The following is a 22,115-nucleotide window of genomic DNA, read 5'->3' as shown; positions in this document are numbered from 1 at the left end:
CTTTTCCAGCTGTTTCCATGATGTCCCCGCCTTTTCCATTTCCGCTTGTACCGCTCTCCTCCATGCCTCCATGTCATCTTTGGTCTTCCTTTTTTACGTTTTCCTTGTGGATTCCACGTCAAAGCTTGTCTGATGATGGATGATGCTTGTCGGGGGTCTCCTCAGGGTGTGCCAAATCCATTTCCATTTCTTCACCTGTATGTCTTCCTTTACTGGACTTTGGCTTGTTCTTTCCCACAGTTGAACATTTGTGACTCGATCTTACCACTTGATCTCCACTTCCCTTCTTAGACATCCATTTATGAAGCTCTGCAGTTTCCTTTCTGCTAATGCTGTGAGCCTACACGTCTCTGCACCATATAGTAGAACAGTCTTCACTTTTGTTTGAAGATACTAGGGCTGTACCCCGGTAGCAAACCCACTCGTGCTCACAAGCCCCTAGTTCAAGTCACAAGCCTCAAATCAGTAGGTCAAATCATCAAATCAAATCACCAGCATGATAAGTTGAGTCTAGCGCAAACTGTAACCTCCTTTGTCTAGTCTAAACTTCAAGTCCACAGCAACTAGCAATCCGCGAAGCCACTCGTGTCAGGCCCCCTCATCATCCTCACCCTGCTTGCAATCCGCGAAGCCATTTACGTCAGAAAAAGAGAGAGGGGGAGAGTGAGAAATCTCGCCCACAGAGTCACTGCGCGGCGTGGCGCTGTAGTTTACTCGATTAATCGAGGCCTGCGCAAGCCTCAAGTCCCGTCCGCTGCCACAGGCCTCACAATTCACACAGTACTGATTTGCGCTAGGCTTACAGATTTGCCCCAGGACAAGCTCCAAACCTGACCTGCTGACTTGTACTGTCTCGATACACCGAGCGAGCGGCACGGGCTCGATGGCGTAGGACCGTCTTGATGGCGACAAGACAGTCCGATGTGTTCAAACAGCAAGACAGTACTGTGCGCTGTGTGAACTTTGAACCGTGGAGGAAGGGAGAGGCTGGGCTTGTTTTGGTGCAAGGCGTAGAGAGCTGAAGTTATTTTTAACTTCCCGCCGTTGATCAGCTAAGCGAATGGATAAGTGAGAGGGAGCGTGGTATTGTAGTAACAGAGACCTAGGTTTCTGGTAGTAATAAGAATAAGTTGACTTAGATTACCCTAGAATGGAGAACTCCAGGGGTCGTTGTGATTGGCTTTTGTATCGTATGTATGTAACCTATTTTGTAGATGTGTTACACTCACAGTGACATAATACAGAACATTTAGGAGACGGGCTAGGCCTACTTCAACCCAATGTCAGGGCCAACCTGGGCTGAGAGGGAACAACGCCCCAGCAGAAAGACGGAGGTTCTCAGTAAAAATTTCTCCCCTTACGGGAATCGAACTGAGGTCTTTTGCGTGCGACGATGAAGCGCTTGGCTCGTGCACATTAAAAATAAACAGGCCTTAACATCATAAGAATAGCCGATCCAATATTAATTTTTAAGTGCATTGAATAGAGCTTTTTGTTTTTTACAACCGAACTATGAAAAAACCCCAACCGATCTTGCACTTTTGGTGCAAGCCTCTCAGCGCAAATAACCAGAGAATCTATAATATGTACAGAGCCCACTGCCACGAGAGTTCGCGACGTCACGACACAGTACAGCAGGACTGTCCGCGAGTCACAACTCACCGGAAGTTCCCTCCGGTAGCAAGCGGGAGGCAAATCAAACCACAAGCCTGCTCGCAAGACTCTAGCGCAAGACTTCCGCTGCTTTACAAGCCTTCGATTAACCGAGCAAAATCCAGCCCTAGAAGATACTCAGCTTGGTGTTCAATCCCAGTTCCTTAGATATCCATATATTTCTGAGGATGATGAATGATGCTCTTGCCTTTTAGATTCTTATCTTGATGTCTTCGTCTGTTCCCCCTGCCTTGTTGATGACACTTTCATTTTTTTTTTTTCACACGCTCACGATATAACAACTTTTCTTTTCGAGAATGAGTGGCCGTCTTGTAATGAGTGGCCGTCCTGTACATGATTATGATGTATAAAGGCAACTACATCATATGTAGTTACCCCGCGATATATATTGTACAGATACAGGTATTTTGGAAAGTTCCGACATTTTGTGCCGCAAACACTTCAAACAGTGTCATCATAATATTTATTATAAATTTATTAAGTTGAAAGAAAACGAAGCTGGAATTTTGTAAGGGGACGTTACCCTAAGAAATTTGTATATCATGACAACATGGTTGATATAACTGGGTTGCTTCCCGTGATAAAGACCTGTAAAACAAACGGCGAGAGGCCGGAGATATTTTGTTGAGGCCAGGCCGTTACGAACTAGCCTAACACGTGCCAAGAATCAGACCTAGCCTAAAGTTCGAAAAAAAGAAAGAAAAAAAAGTGAGGGGGGGGGGGGGATGGATGGGTGGGAGGGGGAGGTTCAAGTATGATTAATGGTAACGTTTTAGACTTGTTAACACCTTATATCCCGATTTTCTTACTGGTTCTACATCTCTCTCTCTTCTCCAGTTGAGCCTCTATAACCGCCCTTTTATGAACGATAGAAATGGAATTATGTGATTTGAATTACCCCCCCCCCCTCAAATCAAACAAAAACAAAACAATATTGTATTATTCAACCCCCCCCCCCCCCTTAAAAAAATAATCAATAATAATCTTGTTTTTTTTTGTCCTTTAGGCCTATCTCTTTATTACGTTCATAATGATTTTCATTCGCACATTAGCGTATTAATTTTCACCGTTGATGCCTAGGCATACGGACAGCGAATAATTTATGCAATGTCAAAAATAAATATATTTTGTATGATCTGAAAATTAGATTCCTAGCGTTTGGGAACTTATATTAACTAGGCTAGGCCCTGTAGAAAAGTCCAGAGACCAAACCAAATTCACAGATTGTCAGTTTGGGTGATTGACCATTTTGGCCAAAAAAGAAAATCATTTATATTCTTTGAGTATTATTGACTAAATTGAAGACTTGCTAATGAAATTGTGTTTTCTTTAATTGAAAACTGAGTTTATAAGAATTACGTTATCTGAGAGAAAAGCCACGGCGCATTTCTTAACACGAGGGAGTGCCTGCCTGTGAATTTTATCCTCTCCGAGCCATTTTGAATTTTTAACCAATGAGCAAAAAGGTTAAATTCGTTGCTGGCTCTGGCCACAATATGGCGTAAAACGCCGATGATCTGTGGTTCGCAGCTGTAAAAATATTGTGCAAAGACTTATTTTAGCAATTTTCTGTGTGATTTTATTACTGCCGAAGGAAAATATGACATCTTTACATTTTGCTGTTCAACCATTACCTGGAAATGATGACCAACTTATCGACAAGTAAGCCAATTTGTTTTGTGTGGTAAACTAGAATCTAGAAAGGGACAAGTCCTCAGGCCTCCCAGTACTTTGACTGATGAGTCGTTTAGTTTTTGTGTCGTGCAGACTCTAGGTCTAGGATGATCAATTTTTTCATCATGGAGTCCTGGTCAAACGATTGGTGTACGTCCGATTGAGTTTTCCAACACCGAGCTAATACTAATATATGTTGTTTGAGTCCTTGTTGTTACTTTGAGTCTGATATTAGACGTCTAGGAGGCCCAGATCATCTAGAATCTAGAATCTAGACTCTAGATTCTACCTCTTTTCAAGTCTGGGGACTTTTTAGGTAGGTGAAATTGTGTGGATTATTGTCACATTGATTTTATTGTTAATTAATTAGGCCTAGAGAATACAGTAGAATCTAATCTAGATCTAGATCTAGAATACTCAGGCTCAGACCAGGTCCATACTCAGTCATAGTCATAGTGGAGTCATCATAGCACATGATGCTAAAATAAAAGGCTATCCTCACCCGTGGTGACAATAAAAATATGATCGATCTCTCACCCCGGGTGAGACTTGCCTGCTTTGGCTATTCTCACCCGTTGTGAAACAAGACCTGTTTTTCCGGTAAGATTGAAGAATACCGGACCAGCGGACTGACTTTGCCTTTGTCTCAACCTGAATTCATGATTTTCCCCAGTTTTTATCTCTCAATGGAGAATCTCGGACCAGTAGATCTATTCATTAAAATTTGGAAGTGGCTATTCTATTCTCAGCCGGGGTGAGAATAGAAATACGATCTACCTCTCACCCCGGGTGAGACTTGCCAGCGTAGGCTATTCTCACCCGCTGTGAAACAAGACCTGTTTTTCCTCATTTTGGAATACTGTGTCTATCGGTGTGGATCATCAAATTGATAAAAGCCAAGAAAAAATTACGTTATAGCACAAAAGTAAGCTAATTTGATCGTCTTCAAAGATGCTATGGCTATTTCACTTTTCGAATCGAGCCGAACTACGCAGGTTGCCATTTTGTTTTGCCCGGAAGTTCTCGCAAGATCTACTCCTCCCCTCTCAGCTCTCTCTGTCTCTTTTCTGAATACTGTCTATCGGTGTGGACGATCAAATTGACCTATACAAAGTTAAAACGAAGTGGCTAGCCGTACTTAAGTACGGCTAGTACTTAAGTACGGCTAGACTGCTAGTCTAGCCATCTAGGTTTGGCCCTATCGACTCAAGCCTGTTAAGTACACAGGTCTCATTAGATCTAGATCTAGTAATTATTCAGGTTCAAATACATAACATGCAAGTCAGTAAGGCGCCTTTTGGTTTTGTCTGAAATACAAATACTTTAGGCATTGCAAACTAAAAATTTCATTTACAATTCAGCCATCAATATTAAGTACGACTAGACTGACAGTCTAGTCGTACTTATCTTAGGCCCTATTAACATTAGAAAACAGGAGGTTTAGAATGCTATAATTCTGTTATCACAGTGTAGAATTCTGTGGTTCAGGGTGAACGCTTCACTGGTTGGCCTACGGTGAACGCCCACCGGGTGAGAATAGCCAAAAGACTCGCCTGCGCTATTCTCACCCGGGTTGAGAATAGAGGTGGCCTTAAAATTCATCCACCTTGAAGACACAGAGTCTTGAATCTACACATGTATCTAGGTCAAGTGCACGCCAAATTCAAATAGTGAAAAAAAAAAAGAACGTAAAAGTAAATAAAACTCTCAAAAATTAATTTAACTTTGTAATCGGGCATTAAATTGCAATCCCCATGTAATATTTGCTAATTTTGGGTCGCTGATCACGAAAATCTTACCATTTCTTAAATTTGGCCAATATTTAAGAAATTTTTGTTCATGCATTTTTAACTCCGCCTAGGCCAACATCAAAGAATCTATTAAATCTCTACCGCGCTAGTACAGTCCTGTCGTGGGATAGGCCTGAGGCCTAGGGCTGTCCTGGCCCATAGTCGAGTTTTTCGCTTCAAAACAGACACCACACCAGGACAGGACTGATCCAATGTCTGCAGCCTGCTTGTTTGTTTCTTGATTTGGTGTAATGAATCAGTAAGTGTAGATTTTGTCAATCTTTAGGCCTAGCCAGTCGAGCTGCCAGTTTTTGTCTGTCAAGTTTGCTCTCTTTTGCACCTTATTATTTGCTGAACTCATGATGATCAGTGAGGTACATCTTAGACCTAAAGCAAACGTTGATACGTTTTTGTACCCACTGTTCGCAAAGCGGTGTGCTCATTTTTATAGAGCAGCCTCTTAGCTCGTGGGTGTAAGGAATCAGTATTGAGTTTATATTGCAATAAAATAGCTCCTTTCCCGTTCATTTTATTTTAAAAAGATTTTTTATGTTTTTAAAATATACAGTGCTTCTAATCTTCATGTGGCATGTGTGAAAGTAAAATATTTTCAAGTCAGGGCTCCCCATTACGCACAAATTCAAATGTGCGTAATATTACGCATTAAACCAGCAGATTACCTCCTTTAAGTTTTGGTGATGTGTGAGCGTTACTCTTTAAAATTTGTTTTAGGGGTTTGCATGTAAACGCTTCAAAACATGGTGGTGTGTGCGTCTGACAAGCATCACTTTCCCGCTTCTCTATCTCGAAGCCGAGTCATTGGTTTGACAAAACACTCATATATATATATATATAATATATATGTATAATTATATATATAATATGTGGCAGTCACCTTTTCTCTCTGTTAGGTATAACCAAAAAAACCCCCCACAACCAATAAAAATAACCCTTTTAAGTTTCCAAAACAAGGGTATAAATACCCTTAATAAAAGATAGAAAAACAAAGGGTGAAGGAACCTCTTAATTAAGTTGAAAAGTGGAGCCCCTGCAGGTTAAAGTATTTTTGCTTCAATGTCAAATTTCCTTCCTAAGTTCTAAACTTGCTTATTTAGAACTCTGAATTGACAATTAAAGTAGGCTTAAACTTAGCCTGAGACGAAAACATTTATTTTGGCTTTTGGTCTTTGGTCTCAACTTACATGTCTAGCCCAACAAATCTTGTTAAAGTAGAGATCTGTCAAACTATACTCTTGACAGGATAATACTTTTACACCTCTTATTTTTACAATTGAATGCTTCATGCCTACCTCCGAAATGGAAAGCTCAGTCTTAAATGATGCACAATGCCTTACATTTGTAGCATATTTGGTTTGTTATGCTATTGGGAACTAACGACTTGCTTTGTGCACAAAAAATAGCTGATTGATTTACAGGGGTACTTAGGTCATGCATTCACGGAAGTCTACCAGATCTGTCAATAAAAGTCATCATGCGAGTTGTTTTGCCATTCCAACCATTGACGTGTTTTTTGCCCATGCCCCATTAATTAATGAATTTATGATTTTATGGCCCTCGGAAGCTTACAAACACCTGATACAAAATCTATCTTTGTTCCCTAAATCCGTTGTGGAGAATTCCGGCAGTCTTGTTGCCATATTAATTGAACTTTATTGCAAATCCTACTTACAAAAGGGGGAAAAATAATATATTTACTTTCCATTTTTCAGATTAAGAGAGAATCTATTTTTATTTTCCATTTTTCAGACTGAGAGAAGTCTCCGACAGATTTAGTCAACATGGGTTCACAGCACCTGCTGCTGTGACATCTCTGAGGAACATCACAATCACAGAGTGCGTTGTCGGCCCCACTCACATTGCTTTATTGAGAGAGGTGAGTAACGTAGCTCCAGACATTTTGTACGAAGGCAGATTTGTGTAGAAATTTTTGTTTGTTCATATAACACAGTTAATATTTCCGTTGACTTGAATGAAAGTGAAAACTGTTAGATCTAGATACAATTTTAACCTTCTGACTGATTTGCTTCAGATAGGCTAATATGTGTATGTTTTTTAAAATTTTGATTGATTTTTTTTCTTCTTTTCCTCCACGTGAATATTTTCTTGCCTGTATTGCACTGTATTCTTCTCGTATCAAATTTTAATTCTTTTTTGTAACTTGAAATTGAAGAAAACTATTCTTATTTTTTTGGTGATGAAAATGCAAAATGTGTGCATATTTTCAACTAAACTAACAAAATAGGAGTTAAAGTTAAAGTTTTTAGAATTATGAAGTTTACGCTAATACTTCTTCCTGTTCTCTGTCATTTGATGAATTAGGATGGAAGGGTGTGCAGAGTGCCATACCTTGTGGCGACAGAAAAGCTGGACCTCAGTAAGACGGAGCCAAAACCGTGAGTCTTGTCTATTGATAAAATTGATCTGTTTTTGGTTGTTGTTTTTTTAGCTTTCACTATTTTTGTTTGCTCAGTTGTGAATTCCTTGAATATTCGTCATGCCAAAACTCTTCTGTTTCAGTTAAGGGGAAATGAATAGAATTACTCTGTTTTCTGCTTTTGTCTTCCGTGTATAAGCAGACTTTTACTCTGTCATTACTTTAAAAAAAAGATTATTCTAGCTGGTAGTGGGTCCTTTGACGTAGTGTGTTCTCTACCTTTGTTTGGTTAGTGTTACTGGTTTCCTCATCTGTTCTTGACAAATTATGGCAGCAGTTGTAGATCTAGCGATGGTAATGTGAAAAAAACACCAATTCCAAGAACTATGTTTTCTTACAAGATACAAAAGAAGGTGTTGCTAAACGAGTTTTAGAATTATTTTTGCTTAACCGCAGGAATCTGTTCCTGTGTTTGAATCGCCTTATAATCCAGGGAAAATGTGTATGGATGGCAAGGGCATTCCACTGGTCTGATAGGGCCTACTTCATTTATTCGTAAAAAAACCCCCAAAATCTGACTTTTTCCCTACAGTAAATGATAGTTATTGTGTTGGGTGCTCTTGTGTGGTTTGTTCTTTCTTTCATATTCTAATATCTAGCAGCCTTCTCTGTCCTTTTTTTTTTTTTTTTTTTTTTTTATCTTTTTGTTAATTAATTCATATTTCATTTTTTTATCATGTGGGTTATTTTCATCTTTTTTTTTTTTTTTTTTTGGTCTATCTTTTTGTATGTTACTCTCTAATAATCAGCTGCTTGCATCGTATGTTTCCTGCAGAGAATGTTTCAGAGTGTTCATGGGTCTACTGGGGTATTAATAGATTGTAAAGCCCATAGACAGAGCTTGCTGTTGAGTGGGTATATATGCGTTATACAAAAGCTAGATTTTATTATAATAGTAATACCTCTAATCTTTGGCATTTATATAACCTATTTGGGTTACAAGTGTTGTAATACTCTTACAAAAACAAAACTACTAAACGCAAATGTCTGACACTAAGGAAGTGTCATAAAACTCTTACTATAACAAAACTATAACTGAACACGAATGTCTAATTATATATTCAAATGTCGTAAAACTCTTACTGGAATAAAACTACAACTCAACACGAATGTCTGGTCTGACTTTATAATTATGTGGGTGGTTGGCTCCTTCTTTCCAATAAAAAATCTATCGTCTTTGTCTCCCCTCTTTTTATTTTGTGTTTGTTACTCTCTGGTAACATCTCTAATCTTCGGCACTTACATGACCTTATTGTGTTGCAAGTGCCGTAAAACTCTGTACTAAAACTGACTCTATATATGATTGTCTTGTCTCAGGAAAGCCAGCAAGCTGGAGAAGATGGAGCGCACACCGTCCTCGACCGCCCGCAACGGATCCCTGGTCATGGAGTCTCCCATCGTTCTCGTGTCGGACTCATTGGGCTCGGCCGCTGCTCAGTCCACTGCCTCAGGGTCAGTAGGAACAACTACAGCAAAGTGTTTTTGTTGGTGGTAGAAGGGGTTTGGTCTTTTCTCACAGCTGTTGTGTTTCTTTTGTAATGTCTTGATATACTGTTTCAGAGATGCCAACCAGTACGATTTTACGTATTTTAGTACGATTTTTTGCCGAAAATACGCGAATACGACTTTTCATGAAAAAATACGCATCCTGGAATGCGGAAAATACGAGATTGAGTAAACCTATCTCAAGTCCCATCTTTTGTCAAAATAGTATCAGTATCGCAGAACCGGAATATTTGAAAACCAAGTCCAAAGTCGTTAGCAAGTTTATTTTTGCCGGTCGCGATCGTGATATTATATTCGTTAGCTTCTCCCGGTCCGGAGAGTACGTTTCACTTTCACGCGAATAGGCAGCTATGGCGGTGGGCGGAAGCGTATGTGACACCGAGGCTCGATCGGGAAAATCAAGATCTACTTTCGCTTTCGTTACCACCGAGTAGTTTGCCAGCAGTTGTCTGATAACGCAACTTTTGTGACATGCAGGTTGTGCAGTATAAACGCAAGGTGGCCGTGCAAATAAAATTTAATCATTGCTCGGACTTGCCCCTGTGCTGTCACTTGTGGAAAAAAAAGAAAAGAAAATACAAGCGTAGTCCGATTTTTAGATTGTTTGGCTCGCCATCGTGACCGGTCACTGAACCTGCGCGCATTCGTGTCATAAATAAATGCGGCATCGTGTGAGCAAAGATCGTCTTTGGTGGGAGTAACAGCCTTGCGAAGTATAGGACTACGGAATAGGGGAGGAGATTATGGATTTTTGGGGGTTTAAGATATGGGGGAGGGTGTGATGGCAACACCGGAGGACAAAAACTTGGAAGCACATTTCAAAATTTTGATTAGAGCTTTCTGCAAAGCGCGCTTTGGTGCAGGCCGTGTGCGGAATCGGGACCCTTCAAACTTTGCAAGTCTGTGTTATTGAAATAAAGTGTTCGCGTTTCATTGGATGGGTGATAGTAAATTATACCTAGCCTACAGTGCATGTTGTGGCTTTCTGTTCAAGACTAGTAGATTTTCAGTGTCACTACATCTTGCCCTACCACAGCTATTACAACTCTCACAGTGCATGGGTCTACTTGAGTCATTCAAGTTATCGCTTTTCTCTGAGTTTGAGCAATAATTTGAGTCTGTCAGTTCATAATATGAATCATGACACCCAGACTGGTTCTTGGTTGTTGAAATTTTTGTTCTAGGCTCTTCTGAACTCTCAAAGCAGGATTTATTTTTTACGTAATAATGAGAGGAAAATATTAACGGTATAATAGACTGAAATATTTAAGTCAAACAAGACCCCAGTACGATACTGAACACTGACATGTTGTTGACTGGATACATGTATATTGTACGCGTATGTGCTCCCTTTTTCGAGCTGGTGAGCTAGTAATTTTTTTTCAGGAAATATTGCTGAACCCCTTTAACATTTTACTATTACTAGTCGGTCGGTCGGTCGTGGGGAATACACATTTTCCCCTGAAAATACACATTTTCATATTTCCCAATACTCATTTCGGTTTTCTGTGGTTGGCATCTCTGCTGTTTATTTTTAATACAATTATTACACTACCACCACCCCACCCCTCCCCTCCCCAATCCCCTTAACCCCTTCAATGCCGCAGGTAAATAGGCCCATGTGCCGGGGGGGAATCCTATGTACCAAGGCGGCTCAGGGGTGACCCCACTCTACCTCCCATAACTTTTTATTTTATGAAGATTTCCTAAATTATTTCTGCATGTACATTCTACATTCAACCACGTTACTATTTATATAATTTTTGGGGTGGGGGAGGGGGGGCGGTTACATTGTGAGTTAGATGGAGAAAAGTTGGAGTTAATAACATGCCAGAAACAACACCATCAAACGACATAAACCAACACACATTGGAGTAATGATAAACTGAGACAAAAAAAAGGGGGGAATGCATTTTGTGTGTCTGCAGATAAAGAGGAAGTGACAAGAAGCTTTTCATATCTCTTACAAGACTTGTACAATCCATATATATACATGTAAGCCCATCTTTGTTTACTGCCAATAAATTATTTTTGTGCGCTAGATGTTTTAGATCTAGATCTAAATCTAATCTTCTTTTTGAGCTAAAATCTGAATCTGACGCTTTCAATATGGGGGGGAAATGATGTTAAACATTAAGGGATGGTACCCCAATAATAATTACAAGATTTTAGCAGTAACTTCCGTTACAATTGGTATCAAAATAATCTGTGTCCCAGTCCCGTAGATTCTACGGGCCATAGGCACAGCACTACACGGTTCAGGCCCGTAAATTCTACGGGCGCGGCAGAGAAGATGATAAACAAAGGATTTTGAAGAATTTCATTTTCCCCCTTTGATTTTGACTTCTTGTATCTAACATCGGACGTCCTTATCTCTTTTCTTCCTTTTTTTATGTGCAACTCTCTAGTAACACCCCTAATCTTTTGCCCTTATACAACCTTATTGTGTGGGTCGTTGGCAGGTACTCTGGTGTGGGTTGCTTCTTCTTTCTTTTCAAACATATCTTCCTTATCTTTCCTTTTTTGTGTTTGTTACTTTCTTGCAACACCTCTGTCGGCACTTATATGACAGTATTGTGTCGCAAGTGCCGCAAAACTCTCACTAGAATAAAAGATACAACCTATTTCAAACTATTTGCGTTGCAAGTGTCTTAACATTCTTACTAAAACTTTTTAAAAACTACGACTTCCCGGAATTATTTATCAGTTGTTGTTATCGATCCAGAATTTTTCATAACTGTGATAATTGTGTCCCCCACAGACGATGGCCCGCTTCGGCCGTGACCTCCAATCCCCCCTCAGCGACCCGCGGTGGGTCAGCAGCCAGCGGTGGGACGACCAGTGTCGGCGGGAGCAGCACCAGCGGGGGTGGTGGGGGCGGGGGCGGAGTCAACAACAACCAGCCCACCAGCTTCAGCCGCATGCAGCGGGCCGTGCACGTCAGCCGCGGGGGTCGGAGGTCGGGGGTCATTGTTGGCGGCAGGCCCCTCGTGCCCGCCTCTGTTGTTCCAGAGGATCTCATCAGCCAGGTAGGTTTATTTCTTTATTTCTCTTAGCAGGCTTATCAACTCGTCGCCTCAATGATTTTGTTCTAGTCATACCTAAGGGAAGAGTGCACTTTGGACAAATTAGTTCAAAATTTCCAAGGGCTGTCTCAGATTTATTAATCAGGTGTAGAGGGTTTGGCAATTTGGGGGAGGGGCAGGGCAGTGTTGTGGTTATGGCATTCTTTCATTTTGTAATCTAGAGGCTTCAGGTTGGATCCCGTTCAGAATGCTATTGAATGGATTCTTTTTATGACCATAAATGTTCTTACCTCTTGTGAAAATGTCCTGATCATGTCTTAGAATGTTTCATCTTTTCGTTTTACGTGTAAAGAAAAAGAGATCTGTAAGATATTGTTATTTAGTGTTTTTTCTGTTTGATCGGTGGATACAATTTGCCCCCCAAAAAAGCATGTATATTATTTTAAACTTTCAGTGTCAGGTTGTGTTACAAGGGAAGTCCCGGAATCTCATCATCAGGGAACTACAGAGAACGGTAAGATTTATATTGGCTGAATAATATTTACTTTTGGGTTGTTTTTTTCCTTTCTTTTGTAGTCTTGATATACTGTTAATTTTTAATACAATTATTACCCACGATAAGCATGGATAAGGATCTATACAGACGGATCTGCCACTGATGCTGTGAAAAGAGGAGCCGGAGTGTACGTACAGTTCCCAAATGGACAACGACAAGCAGAGGCAGTCCCAACAGGGCGACATTGTACAAACTACAGGGAAGAGACGGAGGCTCTAGTACATGCAGCAAACATCATCAAGAATGTGGTAGACCCCCAAAGCCAAGTAGTATTCCTAACAGGTGCCATGTCAGTACTGCAGGCAATCACTTCCGGCAAACTACCAAGGCTACGAAAAGAAATTGAGGACATCCCATGTCTGAGGATCATGCTGCGGTGGATTCCATCACACTGTGGTGTCTTGGGAAATGAGCAGGCAGACAGGATGGCCAAACTAGGAGCACAAAAAGAGCAACCAGACAACAGCGTTAACTACACAGAAATAAAAACTATTATGAATACACTATTTAAAGCACCTCAGACACCAGATAACTACCATGAACTGTCCTGCCAAGAACAAGTGATTATCTTCAGACTAAGGACACAACACACAAGACTGAGACAACATATGTACAAATGTTTTAAACTAGTACAATCACCAAAATGCCAGTGTGGAGAGGCGGACCAAACTGTTGAACACATCCTTCAGCACTGCAAGACACACAGGGCCCTGAGACAGGAAACGTGGCCAACCCCACTGAGGCTACAAGAGAAGCTATACAGGCCGCCAGATGAACTGAGCAGGACGGCCCAATTTATGACAGATACCGGACTTCAAGTGTGATGCGATCGAGAAGAAGAAGAAGAATACAATTATTACACCCCGTGCCCGCCCCCTCTGAAACAAAAGATTTTGAAGAGTTTCATTTGTCCCTTTTGAATTTGACTTCTTGTATGTTTCAGTGTATCAAGTGGGTTGCCTTTCTCTGCTACCATTGTTGTAATTGTAAACTTGAAGCATGCTGACAAATTGAGTTACTTCTCTGATTTGAGCCCTATGGAAATACTTACATCACGCTTATAGGTGAAGTTTTTACAAGTTATAAATAAGTATGAAATAATAAAAGATATGTTTTATTTAAAGAACATGGCATCAATAGAAAATCTACCATTTTTACCTTAGTGTCAATTTTTGGCTAAAATCTACATTTGTGGATTGCGAGAGGTAACTCATTTTGTCTGCACACCTCACAAATGTTCTGTGTCTTATGCACTATTTGACCATTAGTGTTTCCATAAGTCGCTGGTTTCATGTGCTTATCTGTAATTGAAAACCTGAGAACAACACCAAGGTCAAGTCACATGATTTCGAGAAAATGAAAACCTCATTCCTGAAGTACATTCAAGTGAGTTCCGATTAGAGGGCTTAAATATACTTTTTTCTGGACTTGACCTTGTTGTTGCATTTCAACTTCGCACCTTGGAACAAGAATAACTGGGCGTAGGAACAGAATTGCGCTCCATCAGTATTATTAATAGGTAGCCCATTGTCACTGCTTTCAAATGATCTGCAGGACTTCTTTCTTTCTTTGTGGAAAATGTGACTTAACTTTGTTGTTGTTCTCAGGTCTTCAATTCTTATCTTGAACTCGAAGTGGAAGGTTTCTTTTTTCAACCAATGTTGCTTATTCTGTATTCCCAGAACCTGGATGTGAATATGGCAGTGAACAACCTGCTGAGTCGGGATGACGAGGGCGAGGGGGATGATGACGACAGCCAAGACTCGTACGTACCGGATGACCTCATCTCCCTCCTGGACTCTGGTGTGCACGAGCACCCGTCTGTCATCATCGAAGCGGACGCCATGTTCAACGAGGACGTTTTTGGCTATTCGTCGCTTCGCAGTCGGGGCTCCGGGACAAGGTCAAGACTAGGTATGCTTGCTTGTGTGTTGTTGGTGGAAAGCTGTTTTGGGTTGTTGGTTGACAGCTTCCTTTTGTCTTAACCCTCGAAGCGCTCCAGGCGACAAAACTCGCCTCCCCCTCTCACTCCGCTGAGCATGTGAGGCGACTATAATCGCCAACGGGCTTGCCAGCTCTCAAGGGCGTGAGGCGACTATTGTCGATTTGGGGGAACACCTTATTTTTGGAGCAAATAGCGTCACCTTTAGCTGCTATTATTAGTTCTCTAATAGAAATTTTTATTCTAGAATGGTTCAACCAATCAAAATCAAGGAAAATATAACCCAGGGGTCAAGGCACTGCGTGCCTTCATGGGTTCTGTTAGGGATAGACTCAACAATGTTTATTTAGGTCAATTATCCTGTAGCGCTGAACAGTGAATGAATGATTGGTTTCATTAACAGCTTATCATTTTGAAAACCATACCTCTGGAAAGTGTAGTCCGTTCTGAATTTAGAAATGTATTCTTGTCTAGGATTTTGCCTACTGTCAAGATACAAAATGAAACTATAACATTCCCTGCGTGGGCCTCAAACGACCGGGCCAGCACTCCGGGGCAGGTCACGAACAGTCAAGGCTGAGCGAGCCGGGCACGGAGCACGCTCAGCGCTTCCGGTTAGCGCTACGAGGGTTAAGAGAATAAGTTGGTGGCGCGGAGGGGGGGATCAGTTGGTTCTGTGGGTGACTGGTAAGTGCTCTGATTTGCTTTGTAGCTTGTTAGTATTGCAGTCGTGGTAATCTGTCCGTAGTATGTGGTTTGAGGATGCCATTGGTCGGATCCCATTTCTTTTCTTTAATTCTTGCCTGTCTGTCCTTTTCTATCTTTGCACTAAAGGATTGCTATTGTGTTTATATGCATTATCTTTACTCTAACTCGAACTATTGATAATCAACTGTACATGTTATCAAACTAACAATAAAACCACAACTGAACTCATATCTTTTTATACGCATATTTTTCTTTTGTGTTGTTCACAATCTTTTTTTTTTCCTTGTCAGGTGACCACGAGCACTTATTGACCTTTGTTCAAACTAAAACCAATTATGAATGAAAAATGATATTGTTTTTCCCACCGCGTTAGGTGACCGCGAGAGAGAGCAGCTGGACAGAGACCGTGACTCCATCTTTCGCATCCGAGACCACCGACGCAGACTGGAAATGTCGTTCCGTGACGAAACAATCAAATCTCTAGAGAGGGATGAAGGTAAATCAGCTGGGGCTGACAGTGGCAAAAAGGGGAGCCCGCCTGCACAGAACCCTCTGGTGATAGGAGAGGAGCTGCAGTACTGGACGGAAAAGGTTGGTTGTAAGATAAGATAATATCAGATATGAGAATGCTTTATTGTCCCAGAAGGAAATTTGTGTTGTGTTGGCTATCCCGATGTTTAAGTAGCCCAGGAATGTCATTTCCATTATTTTGATCAGAAAAAATGGTTATGTTAAACATTTATTTTCTGTTAGAAGCAATATTATTTGTGTCTATTAACTTGTCATTATAGTTTGCAAATGCAACTTTGTAAATTGTCTTTTTTTTCACAATATCCAGGTGACATTTCTTATAGCTCGCTTTCATTTATATACTTACTTTCTCTTATACTATGGGTGTAGAGGGCAGATGCAATTGTCGGATATATTTCATTTGTATATTACACTTTATTATGTATGGAAAATAAATTACCACCTCAAGAAAGGTTTGATATCTGTGTGGCAGGTAGTCTGTTTCGTTTCGTTTCTGTTGTTCTCTTTACTTCAGCAATTATGATTTTGGTATGAAAAGGGGGATCATGTCTGTCTGCGTTGACACTTGCATTTTTATTTTTGTCACTTATTACAAGTCCCTTGTCGTGGAGTTTTAGACTTAAACCCCCCCCCCCAAATAATTCAGCCCAATTAATTTTGTTTTATGATGTATGTTGTGCAGGATGGAGACCCGCCGCTGTTCCGGCATATCGAGGCTATGTACTCAGAGCTGGTGGGGTTGGGCAGAGACGGGCGCATCTACAGCTGGAAGTGGACCGATGCAGAACCTTACAGACATCCTGACGTGAGTACTGGCCAGCTAATATGTGTCATGACGCGCTGGAATCAGGCGCTAGTCAATTTCTTTGACATATGGAGTTATGTGTATAATTTTAAAGCTTGTTTATTTGTCTATCTTTCGATAAAAAAAATTACACGTTTATCTTGAATAGAGGTTGAATGAGATATTTGCGATTGAATGAGGTGGGGTCACCTGGTTTCGGAGGTAAATTTAATGAGAAAATGGCCACCAAAATTATTTGATTTCCATAGCGTGAGAGTGTTTGAAAACTGAAAATTTCCATTTTTGTGCCTTTCATCTACATTTTTCAATAAAATTCACACAGAAATGTGTTTTGAAATGGACGTTACAGGTATTGAGACAAAAGATAATTCTATCAAAATTGCCAAACTAGTGGGAATATGCCAATATCTTCGATTTGATTATTTTGACAAGCGCCTGATTTCACTGTGATGCCTCACATGTGTGAGATGTGTTGATTGAATGAGAATTTTAGCCCTATGGTAATGATACATTTAATTTATAGGTGGAGTTTGTACAAGTTATAAGTATGAAAGAAATAATGATAGGCATGTTAATAAACTCAAATGGCATCAATTGAAAATCTACAAATTTGACCCCCCCCCCGGTGTCAATTTTCAGCTGATATTTCCAATCGTGGATAGGGAGACCTGACTCATTTTGTCAGCATGCCTCACGTATGTGTGTGGCACAGAAACACTCTTCACCTATTTGGATGTTATTTTTGGTATCATTCAGCATCCGTAGTGAACTGGTTAAACTCTTGGCCTTGTGTGCAAAAGATTTAAGTTTGATATACATACAAGGGGGATAGATATTTTATTTCTTTCTCTCTTTCTGCTTTTGTATTTTCAGATCTTACAGTTTTTACAATGTTGTATTTTGTTTTTTTTTGTTGTTGTTTTTTTAAATTGCTGAAATGGACAAAGGTCTTTGAAAGGACGAAAACCTCCTATAGATATGATTTTTTTTTTTCCCAGATGAAGGTCTTGCTTATTTCTCTAGTTGTTTAGCTTTATTTTTGTAATTTTCACTGTTTTGAACTGATTGGTCGTTTTCTTCTTGTGTGTGTACGTGTACAGAATCCGAATGTCCGTCACCCAAAAGCCATACATCTGGGTCTTCAGTACGAGCGAGGAACACTGTTGTCTGCCTGCGGTGTACGGGCATCTGTTCTCACAGAGTCTTTCCGGGTAAGACATTTGATTTTTGTTCACTGTTGTTTATTGCACATGTAATAATTGCATGTGTCTACCACACTGTGGCACTGTATATCTGAGAGAGAAATTGTAAATTAGTCTTTCTAAAAACAGGTCTCTGAGGGAATTTTACAGAAAAATGTAGATCAAAAGCTTAGGAAATGTAAATTTTCAGTTTCCATTGTCTCTTGATTTATTGAAGTCTTCAACATTGGGGACCATTTTCTCATCTCCCTTCAACTTCAAATATCTCGAGGACTATTCGAGGCATATAGGTATTTTTGTCCTCAAAAGAAAGACAAATAAACAAGCTTTAAGATACCAATAGCTCCATATGCCTAAAAATTGGCGAGAGCCTGGTTCCACGGAGTCCTGACGTAATTAACTGTCAAAACCGTAAGTGCGTATCAGTTCTCACGGCTTTTATTTAATATCCATTTGACTACTGTCCAGGCGAAGCTTTATCATGCCTACTGGTTTAGTCATTGATTTTGATGGAAAGCTGTTAGACGAATCTAAGCCAATTTGACTTCAAGACCATAAGCAAGTATGTATCGAGTTTCTACAGCTTTTTTAAATCGTTCGTTTAATTACAATTACAGATTGCCACGTGGCTTGACGAGTCGCTGAGCACAGTTTCCTCCAAGTTGGAGCACGCAGCCATGCAGTTCTCTGAGTTCCTCTCCGACAGAGTGGTCTCCCTGCATACTTGCACGCTCTACACGTGCGCGCGGCTAGAAAGTGGCGCCCTCTACTGGTGGTGAGTTTGTGTCAGTGTGTGTGAGACCGTGTAGAATTTTGTGGGTGTGTTAGAATTTAGTGTGGGTTGGTGGTGTTTTATTGTCAGTATTTTCGTTATCGAATCTGCTGCTAGTTGTTTTTTTTGGTGTTTTTTTTAAAGTGCCTGGTATTTTTTCAGATTCTTATTAAAACAACTGGATGGTTTGCGGGTGCTCTGGAGTGGCTTGCTCCTCCTTTCCTGTCTAACACCTATCGCCCATATCTCTCCCCGTTCTGTTTTGTGCTTGTTACTCTCTAGTAACACCTGTAATCTTGGGCATTTTATGACCGTATTGTGTTGCTAGTACTTTAAAACTCTTTAACTAAAAGTGAGACTAAAAAACCACTGGTATATATGCAAGGTACCACTTCATCACTCTCCTTCTGTAGTTCTGTTGTATTGGTCTAGTTCCTCTGTAACACTAAATGACTGAGATTGTTTCTATGTGCTTCTCTTTACCCCAAAAACCTAAGTACATCTCAGTGTTTGGGATGTTTTGTTAATGTATATGAATGTTAACCATAACGACTGTTATTTGCAGATGGTTTGCAGGAGCTCTGGTAGGGTTTGCTCCTTCTTTCCTATTAAGCAGCTATCATCCATATCTCTCTTCCTGTTCTTTGTTTGTTACTCCTTAGGAATATCTCCAGTCTTCAGCACGTATCTCTTAATAACGTTGCAAGTGCTGTAAAACTCTGAAACCAGAAAATGACTGGGTTTTTTTTTCTTTCCTTCACAGGGGTGTGATGCCGTTTGTCCAGCGAAAGAAACTGGTGGAGAGATTGAACAAGAAGAAGAAGGCGAAGGAGACGGTGTCCTCCTCGGAGATAGTCACGGGCGTCACTGTGTGTCTGCGCAGCGCCCCCCTCTACAACGCCGGCGCCATCGCCTTCTCCGAGATCAACGGTGTCCCCAAAGTGGGTCAGCTCCTCGAGGCGGCCTGGATGCTGGGAGACAGCTGTCGGTTCCGAATTCGACAGCCTGGCAGGTGAGATCCTTTTTCTTTTCTTCTTCTCTCGACTGAATGAAGTAGAAATGAACTTGACTGGTTACTGTTTACTTACACCTTGCCTTATAAATCTTTTATTCTCAAAAGAAGGAATTTGGATGTAGTTAGTATAATCTCTGGTCTGTTGATATATTTTATCACATTTATTTGCTGGAAATTAGATTGAAATATTAATAGCACCTATGTGACACTCTTATCCCCTGTGTATTGCTCTGTTTACTGTCTCTGGGTTAAATGTATGTAAATAACTGGTATATTTTTGAATGTATAACACATTCAGTTTGCTTCAAGTGTTGGCTCCTTAGTTGTTTTATTAGCGACAGTTGTCTCATTATGTGATCCTTGTGTGCTCTATTCTGGGCAGAGCCATATATGACTGTCCATTGTACATCCTAAAGTCAAGTGTCATGCTACTTAAACACTCTTAGACTTACTCTATTTTGGAAGATGTCTGACATCATGGGCAGAATTGAAGGAGAAGAAAAAGCGGCAAATATACATTTGGAGTCCGCTGAAACCGAACATTTTCCATCTGAAAACACTGGTAGTCTGAAAGCAAATTGAGTCCTAGATTGTTTGGTTTTGCTATTTGAGGAATGTCTTTCTACTGAAAACATGGCCAAATGGAAGAAGACCTGATGGTTCCGCAGACTTCAATGTAAGCAGACTCCTGTACTTCTTAAACGATTTTCCTGTCTTTTTCTTACATTGTCACGGTAGTCATTGCGGTCATCGTCGTTATATTTCCCTCAGTTTCAGCGAGGTGAAGGCAGATACCCTGAAGCCAGAGACGCCTAAGAGCAGCGAGATTAAGACAGACATGCCTCCCCCGTCGCCCGCCTCATCCGTGTGCAGCGATCATAGCAGTGCCTCAGTCTCCACGAGTTCTCTGAGTACGTGCTCATTCTGTCTGTGATGTCTTCTTCTCCCCCCCCCCCCCTTCTGTATGGTTACTTAATGAATGTGATTGGTAGCTGTGAGCCTAGCAGGAAAAGCTAGCTGTTGGAAAGGAGAGGGAATGTGTTATTTGATACACATGTTTTTTTACTACCTACAAGAAGTAAGACATACTGTTGTAGATCTTAGCATGCGGTTTTTATAATGCCAATGTGCATAACTATGACACAAAGAGATGACAAAGGCAAAAAATAATTGTTGGTGACGTTTTGGCGCTTGATACCATAGATAAAATGAACAAATTGTTATTCTGAACGTTTTGCTACTCTCAGAGCTAGATACTATGAACAAATTGTCATTCTGCCTGTTTTGCTACTCTCAGAGCGCAAGAAGGGTCCTGTAACCCCTGTGAAGGATGACGAGAAGGAAGAGCGGTGGCCGCTGAAGCACGTCGTCTTTGTGGAGGATGTCAAGACCGTGCAGCTGGGCAAGGTCCTCAAGGTCAGAAACACTTGCATAGATAGCAGTGTACTATATTTGGGTATGCTGCCCTCATGAGGTGTCTGTAGCGTAGTTGGGGGTTACAGTCTCGGCTCGGTCTAATGTTTTGTCCTTGGGAAAGGCACTTTATGAGAATCTCCTATTTGGCTTGGTCTTCTTGGAGATGGACATTAAACTCTGAGATCCTGCCTCTTTATTAACCTAGTAGTATTAATAGGGTTGTTATTCGTACTAGGTCTGCTCCTGCGAAATACCGCGTTTAGAATGACGATAAATGGATACAAAAAGACAGCGAAGGGAAGAAAAGTACGTACACCAGTCCAGCATGAGACAAACACAGAACTGTCACATGGAGCGTAGGCATTGAAATGAATGCCTTGAAATCAGCTCTCCAGACCACACTGTTCGTTTACCCCTTTGTGTTGTGCCACTGCAGGTCGACGGTACGTGCGCTGCCGTCAGATTCCACAGAGACGCCGACGCTGCTGGCTCCAGCAAGGAGGACCCCATTGCTCTGCTTCAGGACTGCCGGCTGTTGAGGAAAGACGAGCTACAGGTACTCATTGTTTTATTGCATGCTGTGGTGCTCTCTCCCCTCCCTGCCCCCTTTTTGTCTTTAAGTATGGGGGGGGGGGGGATGTGCTAAGACTTGGGTATCAAAGAGTTAAGTCACACATTTGGTCATTGTTCATTGATGATTTGAGGGGGGGGGGTTAAATTTTTTTTTAATGGGCAAAATCATTGTGGTGTTCAGTGGATGCTTCTGGTGGGTCTAATTTCGTAACAATTATTTTGTTGTTGTTGGTTAGATCTTTATCTCGCCCCCCCACCCACCCTCTGCACTATGAATGTTTATTGTTCTTTATAGTTCTTTTATTTAACCCAAACTCCATCTTGTCTTAGGTGGTCAAGGCTGCCGGGGGTCCCAAGAGTCCTGACTGTTTCCAGAGGTTGCCCAAGAAAGTGGCGGTGGCGGAGAACGGACAGATTGAGACGGTCACTGTGGACCCAGAGGGTGAGTAGAGGGACAGAGAGAGAGGGAG

The 22,115-nt window shown here is 41.0% G+C and overlaps 1 protein-coding gene across 1 annotated transcript in view; it reads left to right on the top strand.

Annotated features, from left to right (window-relative positions):
* Positions 1-3,146: 3,146 nt before the first annotated feature.
* The window catches only part of LOC101862460 (E3 ubiquitin-protein ligase UBR5), a 63,250-nt gene continuing 44,281 nt past the window's right edge, over positions 3,147-22,115 (top strand). The window contains exons 1-16 of the mRNA XM_035973058.1: positions 3,147-3,336; positions 6,906-7,032; positions 7,479-7,552; positions 8,911-9,045; positions 11,861-12,128; positions 12,580-12,639; positions 14,364-14,595; positions 15,705-15,922; positions 16,545-16,667; positions 17,768-17,878; positions 18,487-18,644; positions 19,405-19,653; positions 20,428-20,567; positions 20,954-21,072; positions 21,509-21,628; positions 21,976-22,087. Of these exons, the coding sequence (XP_035828951.1) occupies positions 3,275-3,336; positions 6,906-7,032; positions 7,479-7,552; positions 8,911-9,045; positions 11,861-12,128; positions 12,580-12,639; positions 14,364-14,595; positions 15,705-15,922; positions 16,545-16,667; positions 17,768-17,878; positions 18,487-18,644; positions 19,405-19,653; positions 20,428-20,567; positions 20,954-21,072; positions 21,509-21,628; positions 21,976-22,087 (2,308 nt within the window). The 5' untranslated portion in view covers positions 3,147-3,274. The remainder of the gene's footprint in view (positions 3,337-6,905; positions 7,033-7,478; positions 7,553-8,910; positions 9,046-11,860; positions 12,129-12,579; positions 12,640-14,363; positions 14,596-15,704; positions 15,923-16,544; positions 16,668-17,767; positions 17,879-18,486; positions 18,645-19,404; positions 19,654-20,427; positions 20,568-20,953; positions 21,073-21,508; positions 21,629-21,975; positions 22,088-22,115) is intronic.

This window comes from Aplysia californica, unplaced genomic scaffold (assembly GCF_000002075.1).
Source record: "Aplysia californica isolate F4 #8 unplaced genomic scaffold, AplCal3.0 scaffold00976, whole genome shotgun sequence".
Taxonomy (NCBI): domain Eukaryota; kingdom Metazoa; phylum Mollusca; class Gastropoda; order Aplysiida; family Aplysiidae; genus Aplysia; species Aplysia californica.
This window is presented reverse-complemented; position numbering and strand designations above follow the sequence as displayed.